The sequence below is a fragment of the Trachypithecus francoisi genome, unplaced genomic scaffold (assembly GCF_009764315.1).
Source record: "Trachypithecus francoisi isolate TF-2019V2 unplaced genomic scaffold, Tfra_2.0 Lachesis_group5, whole genome shotgun sequence".
In the NCBI taxonomy this organism is placed as follows: Eukaryota; Metazoa; Chordata; class Mammalia; order Primates; family Cercopithecidae; genus Trachypithecus; species Trachypithecus francoisi.
In genome coordinates, this window is record NW_022681470.1 from 149634522 (window position 1) to 149648126 (window position 13605).

The window sequence follows — 13605 nt, forward strand, 5'->3', positions numbered from 1 at the left end:
AGCAGGTTTTAGAGGAGCTTCAGGGTGGCGGCGGATCCCAGCCCTGCCACTTCCCAGTAGGTGACGGTGAGTGGCCCAGGCCAAGGCTGGACTCCGGAAACGTGGGTCTGACACTCCTGAGGCCTCCCGCGTGGTCCCAGCCGAAAGGACCCAGTGTGGGCCCCTTGGGCCTCGGTTTCCCTGGCTTGGGCGCCGTCAATCCCCAGGCACCGTCAGCTCAGGGCTCCCCAGGACCCGGTGGGGGCACAGACCCCGGCGCTGTTTCATGGGGTCCCTGCTCCCGGCGCCCCCGAGCTCTCTGTGGAACGGGGGGCAAGTGCGCCACCAGGAAGGGGCCTGGGCTCAGCGTGCGCCGGGGACCCCCACACCGTCGCAAGGGGGGTCCCGAGGAACTCGAGCTCCTAACGGGCCAGGGCAGGGTTCTGAGTGTGAGGAGAACAGAAACGCCTCCGATGAAGCCACGTCGCCCCTTCCCCGTGAAGGTGCTTCCTGCTGTCGGAGGGTTCGGGGCGCACAGCGCGGCTGCCGCTTCCTGAGGAGGAAAGTGGGGGGACCCGTCCCGCGGCCCTGCCGGTCCCGCCGCTCGCTCCGCGTCTTCCTTCTCCACGTCCCCCCGGGGCTCCGGGGCCCGACCCGCGGGAACCTCCCGCCTCTGACGGCCTCACACCCCGGGTCGGGGCCGGGACTCCAGGCGGACGGACGAGGGCCCCGTGGCGCCTGCACGCTCGCCCCACCCGCTCCTCGGCGCCGCGGGCCGGCGGAGGGGCAGAGTCCGTGCGCTCCGGGGCCGCCGCGCCCCTCCCCGCCCCTGCCCTGCCCGACCCTCCCCGCCCCTCCCCTCCGCGCGGGGCGGGCCCGCGCCCACGTGACCCCGCGGCCGGGCCGGGACGCGACGGGACGCGCTGGGACCGGCGTCGGGGGTCGCGGGGACCATGCAGCGGAGGTGGGTCTTCGTGCTGCTCGACGTGCTGTGCTTACTGGTCGGTAAGAGCCGCGGGGACCCGGGTGGCGGGGGGCCCTCCCGGGACGGACACGCCCCCGGCTCCGCGCAAGTTTGCAGGGGAACGCGGAGGCTGCACGCCCTGGTCCCTCCGAGGACCCTGGAGGCGGGAGCGCGCGCGAGGACCAGACCTCCCTCCGCGCCCCCCACCGCGCGCGCCCTCCCAGGCCCCGGGGTCCCCGCGTCCCAGGCCCGGGGGTTGGGGGTCGCGAAAGGCCCGGGGAGCCGGGGCCAGCATCCCCCGCCCCCGCAGCAGGAAGTCGCTGCGGAGAGACCGAGCGCGCCTCCCCCCGCCCCGCCCGGCCTGGGTGGTGATTCACGAGGGCTGCGGCCCCGGCGGGCCCGGGAGGTGGGCGCGGCCGCGGGTTACCCCGGCAGGACGTCCGCGCCTCCGCCCCTGGGGTGGGCGCTCCCGGTGCGCGCGGAGAGGGCTGACCCTCGGCCCTGGCCCCCAGTGCGTCGGTGGGATTCGAACCCCTGCATGTGCCGGGAGGTTCAGTCGCCCTCCTGGCTCAGGCGGGGGAGACACTTGGAGATGAAGTCTGGGTCCCAGGCTTCGGGTGAACCGGGTTGGGGGGGTGCCGGGAGAACCAAACCTGTCCGGCGGGTTTGCGGGCCAGATTGGGGACAGGCCCGCCTCCCGCAGGGTCCCGGGAACAAAGGCCGAGTGTTTGCTCTGTGGCCGAACAGACAATGGCCCCGGAATTCTATCGCTGGGGGTGTCCTCCCCCACCAACGTGTTTCCTGCTTTTCTGCCATCTCACAGCAGAGGCCAAGTCCTCTTACCTCCCGAAGGAGACCCGTTTTAGGGCGGGCGAGGTGACAGCAAGAAGTCCCTGTGGGGCGTCTGCCAGCCCTGGGTGCCATTTCCCGAGCACCTATGGTGTTATTTATTTAAACATTTAGGTGGCACTTTCTGTATGCCAGGCACTAAGCAACCTGCAAAAAACGAAAACATTTCCCTCACAACAGCCTGTGAGGGAGGTGCTGAGTCACCTGCTGGAGGTCACACAGCAGCGGGAGGCCACACAGCAGTGGGAGGTACAGCCGAGATGGGGTTGGGTGTTGCTGCTGTGTGCCAGGGGTGGTGGCCAGGCCAAGTGCACCTCCGTTCTGGAAGCTCGCGCACATCACAGTTCAGTCAACACTGAGGTTCTAGATGCTGGCGTGAGGGCAGTGTGAGGGCGGGAACGCTCCCAGGGGGCTAAATCAAGAGAAGGTGTCTGTTCTGGGGACCCCAGGGAGAGCTTTCCAGGCAGAGGGAAGCCCCGCGTCCGTCTGAGTCTCTAGTTGGAGTTGCTGGGGCAAGGAAGTCGGAAATGGAGGCTAACCTGTGTGAGCCTCTGCCTCATGAGAGCTGTGCGACCGGCTGGATTCCCTTCTTAGCATCTTGTAACTCTGACTTTCCACCCCGCCGGCAACTGCAGGAGCCTCCTCCAAGGCCTCTCTCCGTCCTTACGGCAGCTCCAACCCTTCCTGCGCAGGAGCAGAAGCCAAGTTCTTACATCCCACCCAGCTCGCTCTGCAGTCCTGCCCCAGTGCTTGCCTCGCCAGCCACTGTCCCGCCTCCAGGCCCGGGCGCTGCCCATTCTTTTTTTTTTTTTTTTTTCTTGAGTCACGCTCTGTCGCCAGGCTGGAGTGCAGCGGCACGATCTCGGCTCACTGCAACCTCCGTGTCCTGAGTTCAAACGATTCTCCTGCCTCAGCCTCCTGAGGAGCTGGGACGCCACCACGCCCAGATCATTTGTGTATTTTTAGTAGAGATGGGGTTTCACCGTGTTGGCCAGAATGGTCTTGATCTCTTGACCTCGTGATCCGCCCGCCTCGGCCTCCCACCATGCTGGGATTACAGGCGTGAGTCACCGTGCCCTGTCTGCCCATTCTGTTCTACATTCCCTCCACCTTTCTTGCTCTGTGAGGCAGACCTCTGTTTTCGTCACTGGATTATTTCCCCAGACTTAGCCAGCATGGAAGGTGTAGGGTGTCCTAGGGCCCTTGAAGTTGGCATGTGGGGAGGAGTGTGAGGCTCCCTGCAGGCCAAAGGATGCCCTGCCTTGGTTTGTCTCTGGGGTAGTCGATGCGGGCTTTGTTGTGCACCTGCCCCATGGAATAGGGAGCTGCCCTCTGCCCCTGTCCTCCGTCGCTGACTCCTGCTTCCCTGGCCACCCGCAACTCAGCAGGGCCCCAGGAGCCCCAGTGCCATGGCAACACCTTCCACGAGTGGCTCCTGAATGTGTCTTTGATCCCTGAGGCCAGAGCTGGGTCTGTCCTGCTCACCACGTGGCTGGCCTGTGGCCTGTCATGAGGATCGATGAAGGGGCAAGTGTGTGAACAAAGGCATCTCAGCTGTGCCCCTTCCTTGTTTTTTTCCTGACTTCTCTGGCCAGGTGTTAGGTTAAAATAAGTCCCGCCTTATTTTAACAGATGTTTATTAAACATCTGCTCTGGCCAGGCCCTGATCAGGGTCCGGGGACTGTGCCCTGAACACCACAGACGCCTCCTGGTGCCGGTGGGTGGATGGGGGAAATTAATGTCAGTGTCCCACGCGTGACTGCATAATTCCACGTGGGATTTGCACGTGGAAGAGGGAAAAAGAGCAAACCTTTCCTTCTGTGAGAGTGACGCTGGCGTGGACGGTCGGGAGGGGAGATGAAACTGAGAGTGGAAGTCACTCAGAGCTACTCTGGGGCCTGGCACGTAAGTTAGAACTACTTTGGGGCCCGGCACATTGGCTCACACCTGTAATCTCAGCACTTTGGGAGGCTGATGCTGGAGGATCACTCCAGCCCAGGAGTTTTTGACCAGCCTGGTCAACATGAGACCCCTGTTGCTACTTTTAAAAATTAAAACAAAAAGGCCGGGCGCGGTGGCTCACGCCTGTAATCCCAGCACTTTGGGAGGCTGAGACGGGCGGATCACGAGGTCAGGAGATCGAGACCATCCTGGCTAACACAGTGAATGAAACCCCGTCTCTACTTAAAAAAATACAAAAATTAGCCGGGCGAGGTGGCGGGCGCCTGTAGTCCCAGCTACTCGGGAGGCTGAGGCGGGAGAATGGCGGGAACCCAGGAGGCGGAGCTTGCAGTGAGCTGAGATCCGGCCACTGCACTCCAGCCTGGGCGACAGAGCGAGACTCCGTCTCAAAAAAAAAAAAAGAAAAGAAAAGAAAAAGCTATTTCGTGCAGAGAGAAGTGCGTGTTCAAAGGCCCTGAGGTGGGTGTTTGCTGGGTTTGTTCAAGCAGCAGAAAGGAGGCTGTGAGGCTCTGAGGGGAGAGGGCCTGGGGAGTTTGTGTTTGTCTGAGGGGGATGGGAAAGCGAGTGTCACTTGGGCCTCCCACGTGCTGTGGAAAAAGCTCTTCCTTGCTGTCTGGTGGGAGTAGAGGTGGGAGGCCTCCAGGCCAAGGCCCCAAGGCAGGTGCATGGGGCCCCAAGGCCCAGCTGGTAAGAGGACCTCACAGCTCCCAGGCTTTTCTTCCCCACCAGCCTCCCTGCCCTTCGCTATCCTGACGCTGGTGAACGCCCCGTATAAGCGAGGATTTTACTGCGCGGATGACTCCATCCGGTACCCCTACCGTCCAGATACCATCACCCATGGGCTCATGGCTGGGGTCACCACCACGGCCACCATCGTCCTTGTAAGGCAGGAGGGGCTCAGAGGGACCGGGAGGGGGATGGGGTGGGCACAGCTTTACCCTGGGGGCCTGACGGGGTGGCACAGCCCTGCCCTGGAGGTCTGTGGGGGGCTGGGGGACACAGCCTTGCCCCGAGTGGTACTTGTGGGTAATAGGGCCCCCTTTCGAGTCCTCAGCTCACCAGCAGCTTTGGGGAGGCCTGTGGGGAGGAGTGAGGGTTCCTGCGGCTGCCCCACTTGCAGGTCTCGGCTGGGGAGGCCTACCTGGTGTACACAGACCGGCTCTATTCTCGCTCCGACTTCAACAACTACGTGGCTGCTGTCTACAAGGTGCTGGGGGCCTTCCTCTTCGGGGCTGCGGTGAGCCAGTCTTTGACAGACCTGGCCAAGTACATGATCGGGCGTCTGCGGCCCAACTTCCTGGCCGTCTGCGACCCTGACTGGAGCCGCATCAACTGCTCGGTCTATGTGCAGCTGGAGAAAGTGTGCAGGGGAAACCCTGCGGACGTCACTGAGGCCAGGTGGGTGTGGACTAGCAGCCTTCACTCTTGTGGGGAATGGGAGCTGAACACATGGGGAGGCAGCAGGCAGCTGGTCGGGCAGGAGCCAGACCTCAGAGTTCCGTGGGCCCTGCAGACACTGGGAGGCAGAGGGGAGCATGCTCTGTCTCCGTCTCCCCTAAATTTCACGCTCTGCCCTTTTCTGCACTATCTTTTTTTTTTTTTTTTTTTTTTTTTTTGAGATAGTGTCTCGCTCTGTTGCCCGGGCTGGAGTGCAGTGGCATGATTTCAGCTCACTGCAACCTCCGCCTCCCAGGTTCAAGAGATCCTCCTGCCTCAGCCCCCTAGTAGCTGGGATTACAGGCGTGTACCACCATGCTGGGCTGATTTTTGTATTTTTAGTAGAGACAGGGTTTCGCCATGTTGACCAGGCTGGTCTCGAACTCTTGACCTGGTGATCCGCCCGCCTTGGCCTCTCAAAGTGCTGGGATTACAGGCGTGAGCCACCGCGCCCGGCCTTCTGCGCTACCTTCTTACTACCTCTACTGATAAGTCCTTACATTTTTCACCTAATTGTTGTCCTTTTTAAAAATTGACATAAAATTTGTGTCAGATAAAATTCACAATTTTTTCCATTTGAATGTGTACAATTCATTTTTTGTGCATTCACAATGTTGTGCAGCCATCTCCTCACCCTAATTCCAGAATATGTTTGTCACATCAAAAAGAAACCCCACAGGCCGGGCGCGGTGGCTCACGCCTGTAATCCCAGCACTTTGGGAGGCCGAGGCGGGCGGATCACAAGGTCAGGAGATCGAGACCATCCTGGCTAAGACGGTGAAACCCCGTCTCTGCTAAAAATACAAAAAATTAGCCGGGCGCGTTGGCAAGTGCCTGTAGTCCCAGCTACTCGGGAGGCTGAGACAGGAGAATGGCGTGAACCCAGGAGGCGGAGCTTGCAGGAGCCGAGATCACACCACTGCACTCCAGCCTGGGTGATGAGCAAGACTCCATCTCAAAAAACAAAAACAAAAACAAAAAAGAAACCCCACAGCCTGGGGAACATGGCAAAACCCCGTCTCTACAACAAATCAAAACATGAGCAGCCACGATGGGGTGCACCTGCAGTCCCAGCCCCGTGATGGGGTGCACTGCAGTCCCAGCTACTGTGGAGGCTGAGGCACGAGGATCCCCTGAACCCGGGAGGCAGAGGCTGCAGTGAGCCAAGATCATGCCACTGTATTCCAGCCTGGGAGACACAGCGAGAGCTGTCTCAAGAAAAGAAAAGAAAAGAAAAGGAAAAGAACCCTTGTGCCCATTAGCTGTCACTCCTCCCCCAGCGCCTCGCAACCACCACCATCCTACTTTCTGTCTGCGGATTTGCCTGTTCTTAATGTTTCATATAAATGGAATCATACGCTAATGTGGTCTTTTGTTTCTTTTTCTTTTTCTTTCTTTTCTTTTCTTTTTTTTCTTTTTGAGACAGAGTCTCGGTCTGTTGCCCAGGCTGGAGTGCAGGGGCGCGGTCTTGGCTCACTGCAACCTCCGCCTCCCGAGTTCAAGCGATTCTCCTGCCTCAGCCTCGACAGTAGCTGGGATTACAGGCGCCCACCACCATCCCCGGCTAATTTTTTTGTGTTTTTAGTAGAAACAGGGTTTTACCACGTTGGTCACTGTGGTCTTGAACTCCTGACCTCGTGATCCACCCACCTCGGCCTCCCAAAGTGCTGGGATGACAGGTGTGAGCCACCGCGCCCAGCCCCTCTTTTTCTTTTTCTAATTAAAAAAGTGTCAGGGGGGCCAGGCAAGGTGGCTCACACCTGTCATTCCAGCACTTTGGGAGGCCGAGGTGGGTGGATCACCTGAGGTCGGGTGTTAAAGACCAGCCTGGCCAACAAACATGCTGAAACCCAGGCTTTACTTAAAATACAAAAATTATCCGTGCATGGTGGCATATGCCTATAATCCCAGATACTCGGGAGGCCGAGGGAGAGAATCGCTTGAACCTGGGAGGCAGACGTTGTAGTGAGCCGAGATTACGCCATCATACTCCAGTCTGGGTGAGAGAATGAGACTAAAAAAAAAAGTGTTTTTTGCCTCCTGGGTTGATGCCGTTCTCCTGCCTCAGCCTGCCGAGTAGGTGGGACTACAGGCGCCCGCCACCACGCCCGGCTAATTTTTGCATAAGTTAGTGCATTCTTGTATGTTTTTGAAGTTCATCCATGCTGTAGCATTCTGTCAGTTTTTGCTTTATGTATTTTGGGATTCTGTTGTTCAGTATATTTACCTTTGTAATTTTTATATGTTTTTGATAGATTGACCATTTCATCATCATAGAATGATATATATGAGTTTTGTCTCAATTTTGTCTTGATGTCTATTTTGTCTGATATTAATATAGCTATTCTGGATCTCTTTTTGTTACTGTTTGCTTATAATATTTTTTTTCCCCATTCTTGGACTTTCAACCTGTTTATGTCTCTGACTCTAACGTAAGTGTCTTATACCTAGCGTAAAATCGGGCCATGTTTTTTAATGTATTGTCCGATCTCTGATTTTTTTTGAGACAGAGGCTCACTCTGTTGCCCAGGCTGGAGTGCAATGATCTCAGCTCACTGCAGCCTCGGACTCCCAGGCTCAAGCCATCTTCCCGCCTCAGCCTCCCGAGTAGCTGGGACTACAGGCATGTGCCACCACATCCAGCTACTGTTTATTTTTTTTGGTAGAAATGGGGTTTTGCCATGTTGCCAAGGCTGGTCTTGAACTCGTGAGCTCAAGCAGTCCACGCACTTTGGTCTCTTAAAGTGCTGGGATTACAGACGTGTGCCACCGCACCCAGCCAGATCTCTGACTTTTTACTTTTTGTGTATGTGTGTTTTTTTCATTATATATTAATCTGTTTATTGAATTAAGGCATTTAATTAAACTTTGACTTTTAATTGGAGAGTTTATTTATATTCAGTGTAATTCCTGATAAGGAAGGACCTCTGTCATTTTGTTTAGGTTTGCTTAGGTTATTCCTTCTTTTTTCAATTCCTCATTACTGTCTTTCTTTTGTTTTGCTTTTAATTTTTTTTTCTTTTACAGATGGGGGTCTTGCTCTCTTGCCCAGGACTCGAATTCCTGGACTCAAACCATCCTCCCGCCTCTGCCTTCCAAGTAGCTGGGACTACAGGCATACACCACCACATCTGGCTGGTTTTTAAATTTTTTTATAGAAATAGGGTCTCACCATGTTACCCAGGCTGGTCTCGAATGCCTGGGCTCGGGCAATCTTCCCGCCTCAGCCTCCCAAAGTGCTGGGATTGAGCCACCGAGCCTGTTCAGGCTAAATAATCTTTTTTTTTTTTTTGTAATTCCCTTTTTTTGAGACAGAGTCTGGCTCTGTTGCCCAGGCTAGAGTGCAGTGGTGCAATCTTGGCTCACTGCAGCCTCCACCTCCTGGGTTCAAGCACTTCTCCTGTCTCAGCCTCCCAAGTAACTGGGATTACAGGTATGTACCACCACGTCCAGCTAATTTTTTGTATTTTGAGTAGAGACAGGGTTTCACCATGTTGGCCAGGCTGGTCTCAAACTCCTGACCTCAGGTGATCCACTTGCCTCGGCCTCCCAAAGTGCTGGGATTACAGGTGTGAGCCACCACGCCCGGCCGAATAATCTTAATTGACCTGTTTTCTTTCTTTGTTTTTTTCTTTTTTTCTTTTTTTTGTTAATTGACCTATTTTCTTTGTTTTCTTGAGTTGGAGTCTTGCTCTGTCACCCAGGCTGGAGTGCAGTGGCATGATGTTGGTTCACTGTAAGCACCACCTCCTGGGTTCAAGCAATTCTCCTGCCTCAGCTTCCCAAGTAGCTGGGATGACAGGCATGTGCCACTGTGCCTGGCTAATTTTTGTATTTTTAGTAGAGATGGGGTTTCACTCTGTTGGCCAGGCTAGTCTCGAACTCTTGACCTCGTGATCCGCCTGCCTCAGCCTCCCAAAGTGCTGGGATGACAGGTGTGAGCCACTGCGCCTGGCCAATTGACCTATTTTAAAGTTTACTGTCTCTTCTGCTTCCTCAGACCTGCTGCTGAGCCCCTGTCCAGTGATTTTCCATTTCAGATAAATCTTTATTTCGTTCCTTTTGTAACTTCTGTTTGATATTCTCTGTTGGATGAGACAATGTTCCCACATTCCTTTGGCTCTTGAGCATTTTATTCATTTATTTATTTATTTTTACTTTTTTTCTTTGAACCTATTTTAAATGGCTAACTGAAAGTGTTTGTCTAGAACCCAGGCTCGGTGGCACACACCCATTGTCATAGCTATTTGGGAGGCTGAGGCAGGAGGATCGCTGGAGCCCAGAAGTTCAAGTCAGGCCCTCTCTTAAGAAAGAAAGTTCGGGCCGGGCACGGTGCCTCAAGCCTGTAATCCCAGCACTTTGGGAGGCCGAGACGGGCGGATCACGAGGTCAGGAGATCGAGACCATCCTGGCTAATATGGTGAAACCCCGTCTCTACTAAAAAATACAAAAACTAGCCGGGCGAGGTGGCGGGCGCTTGTAGTCCCAGCTACTCGGGAGGCTGAGGCAGGAGAATGGTGTGAACCTGGGAGGCGGAGCTTGTAGTGAGCTGAGATCCGGCCACTGCACTCCAGCCTGGGCGACAAGCGAGACTCCGTCTCAAAAAAAAAAAAAAAAAAAAGAAAGTTCGTAGTAAGTCCAACATCTGGGTGTCCCGAGGGACAACGTCTATTAATAGATTTTTTTTTTCCTGTGTATTGTTGGCCACACCTATGTTTTTCTACATACCTTGTAATTTTTTTGTTTGTTTGTTTGTTTTGTTTTGTTTTTTGAGATGGAGTCTTGCTCTGTCGCCCAGGCTGGAGTGCCGTGGCATGATCTCGGCTCACTGCAACCTCCGCCTCCCGGGTTTAAGCAAATCTCCTGCCTCAGCCTCCCGAGTAGGTGGGATTACAGGCGCCCACCACCACACCCAGTTTCTCCATGTTGGCCAGGATGGTCTCGATCTCTTAACCTTGTGATCTGCCCACCTCAGCCTCCCAAAGACCTGGGATTACAGGCGTGAGCCACCGTCCCCAACCTGTTTTGTTTTGTTTTAAACTGGGTGCTTAGAATATTATAATGTAGCAACTCTGGAAATACGACCCTACCCCTCCCCTGGGTTTGTTCTTGCTGTTTGTTGCAGTAGTTATTTGTTTAATGTAAAGTCTGTATTTTTGTCCCGCGGGGCCGTTTCTTCCTGTTCTTTTAGCCTAGTGGTCAGTGATAGGATAGAGATTTCCTTCGACGTCTGGAACCAAGGAAACTCACAAAAACTCCCAGGGTTTGTAGAAGGTCTGTGTGCATGTGGGGTCAGCCCTTCCGTGGTTCAGCATGTTTTCAACTCTTAGCTTTCGCTTCCTGTGCGTGCAGAGCCTGAAGGCGGCCAGACGCGAGAGCTTTGCTTAGGGCCCTCGGGCCCTCACAGGCCTCTCCTGAGCTCCTGCACAGCTCTGGTCTAGGTTCCAAGCCCTCATCGCCCATAGCATTTTATTCCCTGGCCTTTCCCCCTGCTCTGTTTGGTTGCTCTGTTGTTTGCCTCATCTGCTGTCACTGGCCCCAGGCAGCAGAGAATAATAAATGTATTGTGAATGTTTGCTCCAGGTGTTCCCCAGGTAGCACCTCAGCACCGCAGAATGTCCAGTCAGGTGAGATCAAGGCAGCCCTGGAGCCATACTCCCGTCCACGGTTGCATATAAAGTCTGTTCTTGGAATCTGCTGGGCATGTGGTCTGTTAGTCTGTTCTCCTCAGGCCACCACCAGTCTAGGCAGTGGGAGAGGGACCAGGATGAGTTAAAACGCCACAAAGCTTGTTTGTTCTGAGATTCAGCTGGTTTGTCTCAATCAAGTCTTCTGGTTGCTGCAAGCTTGTGATTAGTTCCGAGAAAGTTGATTGTGACTTTTTGGCCATGTTTAAAAATCGCTTTTGAAGTTTCTTGCTCTATTTTCTGTCTTTCATTGATGTCCTGCACTGAATCTTGAATTTATATGAAAAGAAGTCTTCCCTCAGTTCCGCAGATGGGAGAAAATCCTGAAAAGAAACACAGTGAAAATGAAACTGTGGTGTTCCCTGCTTGCCAGACACGATTGTCTGCCCTGGGTTTTGGGTTCAGGCCTCAGGGTCTTCACAGATGAGGCATCTCATGCCACAGCCCCAGTCAGAGACTCTTATTCCATTATCAGATAACTGGAACAGAAAAGGGGAACAGTTTCTGCTACTGGGATTTGACTACATCTAACAGCAGCAGCCTCCGTGTCGAACCCTCCTTTCTGTGGGAGGGGCCGGGACAAGGGGGCTGTTGGAAGATGCTGAGAGCCACTTGCTCCTTCTCCTTCCTCAGGTTGTCTTTCTACTCCGGACACTCTTCCTTTGGGATGTACTGCATGCTGTTCTTGGCGGTGAGTCTGTTTTCTCTGGGGCTTGCTTGTCGGGGGAGCCGTGGCTAAGTCACTCCCTTCCCTGGACCTCAGTTTTTCCAGCTGTAAAATGAATGGGTAGTGGTGGTGATGGGGGGCTAACTGATTTGTGTATAAAAACAGGAGGCCCTGGGCTGGCCGGTGTTTGCCTCAGGCCTCAGTGCTGCCATCTGTGCAGTGGGAGGGGAGCGCCTGCCAGGCGCACAGGCTAACGCGTCCTCCCCCCACCCCAGCTCTATGTGCAGGCGCGACTCTGTGGGAAGTGGGCGCGGCTGCTGCGGCCTACCGTCCAGTTCTTCCTGGTGGCCTTTGCCCTCTACGTGGGCTACACCCGCGTGTCTGATTACAAACACCACTGGAGCGATGTCCTTGTTGGACTCCTGCAGGGGGCACTGGTGGCTGGCCTCACTGTGAGCTTCTAATCCTAACTCCATCCCCTGTGTTGTCCAGAGACCACTCCCCACCCAACCCTGGTCCTGCCCTGGGCACCCTTGCCCCACTGAGTCCTTCCCTGGGCCTCCTCCCTGTCAGTCCTCCCTGGGACCCCTCCTTCTGCCCCCATTCCTCCCCTGGGACCCCTTTCCCCCAACCCCAGTCCTTCCCTGGACCCCCTTGCATCCCGCATTCCTCCCCTGGGACCCCTTCCCAGGCACCCCAGTCCTTCCCTGGACCCCTGGCCCTACTGCAGCTCTTCCCTGGGCCTGTCGGCTCCCGAGTGCTCCCCACTGGTCCTCCACCAAGAGCGCTGCCTTCCCACCCCAGGCACTTTTCCTCTCATTGCCCACCGAGGCCTCTCGCTCCCACCCGGGACCCTGTTCATCCCCCTCCTGCTCATGCCCGTGTCCCTGGTACCTGGCCAGCCTCCTGCCCGTTCTCACCTCTCTCTGCTCTGCCAGGTCCGCTACATCTCAGACTTCTTCAAAGCCCGACCCCCACAGCACTGTCCGCAGGAGGAGGAGGAGCTGGAACGGAAGCCCAGCCTGTCACTGACGTTGACCCTGAGCGAGGCTGACCACAACCACTATGGGTACCCGCACTCCTCCTCGTGAGGCCGGACTCCGCCCGGGCAGGGAGAGGCTGTGAGTCCAGCTGAGGCCCACCCAGGTGGTCCCTCTGGCCCTGGTTAGGCACTGAGGGCTCTGGACGGGCTCCAGGAACCCTGGGGTGATGGCAGCCGTGAGCTGGCTCTGCTGCCCCCTGCCCTGCACTGGACCAGGGGTCTGGGGATGCCTGGGTGGCCTCAGCATTTGGAGGGGGACCTGTTCCCATCAGTCATCCCCTTCTTTTTATGGGGTTAAGGAAGGGACCGAGAGATCAGAGAGTGGCTCTTTTGTAAAATGTAATGTACATGTGGTTTTTAGTAAAATAGGGCACCTGTTTGACAAGTGGTCTCAGCGCCTCTGTTCCTTGTGGCCATGCTGGGACCGCGCTCCTCGCATCAGAGGGCTCCCCTGCTGGGCTGGGCGGCGCTCGGGCGTCAGGCACACTCACCTGCTGTGACGGTAGAAGACAGAAGCCCGCCCCTTGCGTTTCTCCAGCACAGCGCTGGGGTCAAGGGTCAGGTGGATCCGCCCACACAAGGGTCATTTCACTGTGGAGAGGGCCCTAAACAAAAGGCTCTCCGGTGGGAGGGCCCAGCCTCCCTCGGGGAGGCCTCACTGGGGGGACTGGAAGGCCTCTGCCCCAGGTTCCTAGTACCGGCTTCTGAACAGAGGCACTTGGGCTAAGCGTGGTGTGAGTGAGCACGTGGCTGGACCCCCCAGGGCCTGAGTCCTCGCACCAGCTGGGCACCGAGTCTGGGTGCAGAGGACAGTATCCCTGGGGGGTCCGCTGGGTAGAGCCTCTTGTCAGGCCTGAAGGATCACACACAGGATTTTAGCCTGGAGCCGACGCCTCAGCCCCCTTCTGAGCCCCTTCCACAGGTTCGTCCAGCCCTGTGTCCTTTAGGCCCAAAGCTGGTCTCTCTGGCTCGAACCCCTCCCCTCTGCTCATGTCAACCCCTGTGCACCTGGGGGCCA

The 13605-nt window shown here is 56.1% G+C and overlaps 1 protein-coding gene across 5 annotated transcripts; it reads left to right on the forward strand.

Moving 5' to 3' along the window:
• Nucleotides 1-248: 248 nt before the first annotated feature.
• Nucleotides 249-12972, forward strand: PLPP2 (phospholipid phosphatase 2). 5 transcript variants are annotated; one of them, XM_033199680.1, is made up of 6 exons: nucleotides 805-943; nucleotides 4484-4635; nucleotides 4875-5152; nucleotides 11512-11569; nucleotides 11821-11997; nucleotides 12484-12972. In XM_033199680.1, the coding sequence occupies exons 2-6, from the start codon at nucleotides 4600-4602 to the stop codon at nucleotides 12634-12636; spliced, it is 702 nt and encodes a 233-aa protein (XP_033055571.1). In that variant the 5' UTR covers nucleotides 805-943; nucleotides 4484-4599; the 3' UTR covers nucleotides 12637-12972. The 5 variants fall into 5 exon arrangements, with proteins under 5 accessions (XP_033055567.1, XP_033055571.1, XP_033055569.1 ...); XM_033199678.1 differs by having other exon boundaries at nucleotides 828-984; XM_033199679.1 differs by having other exon boundaries at nucleotides 838-984; nucleotides 4466-4635; nucleotides 4962-5152.
• Nucleotides 12973-13605: the final 633 nt, after the last annotated feature.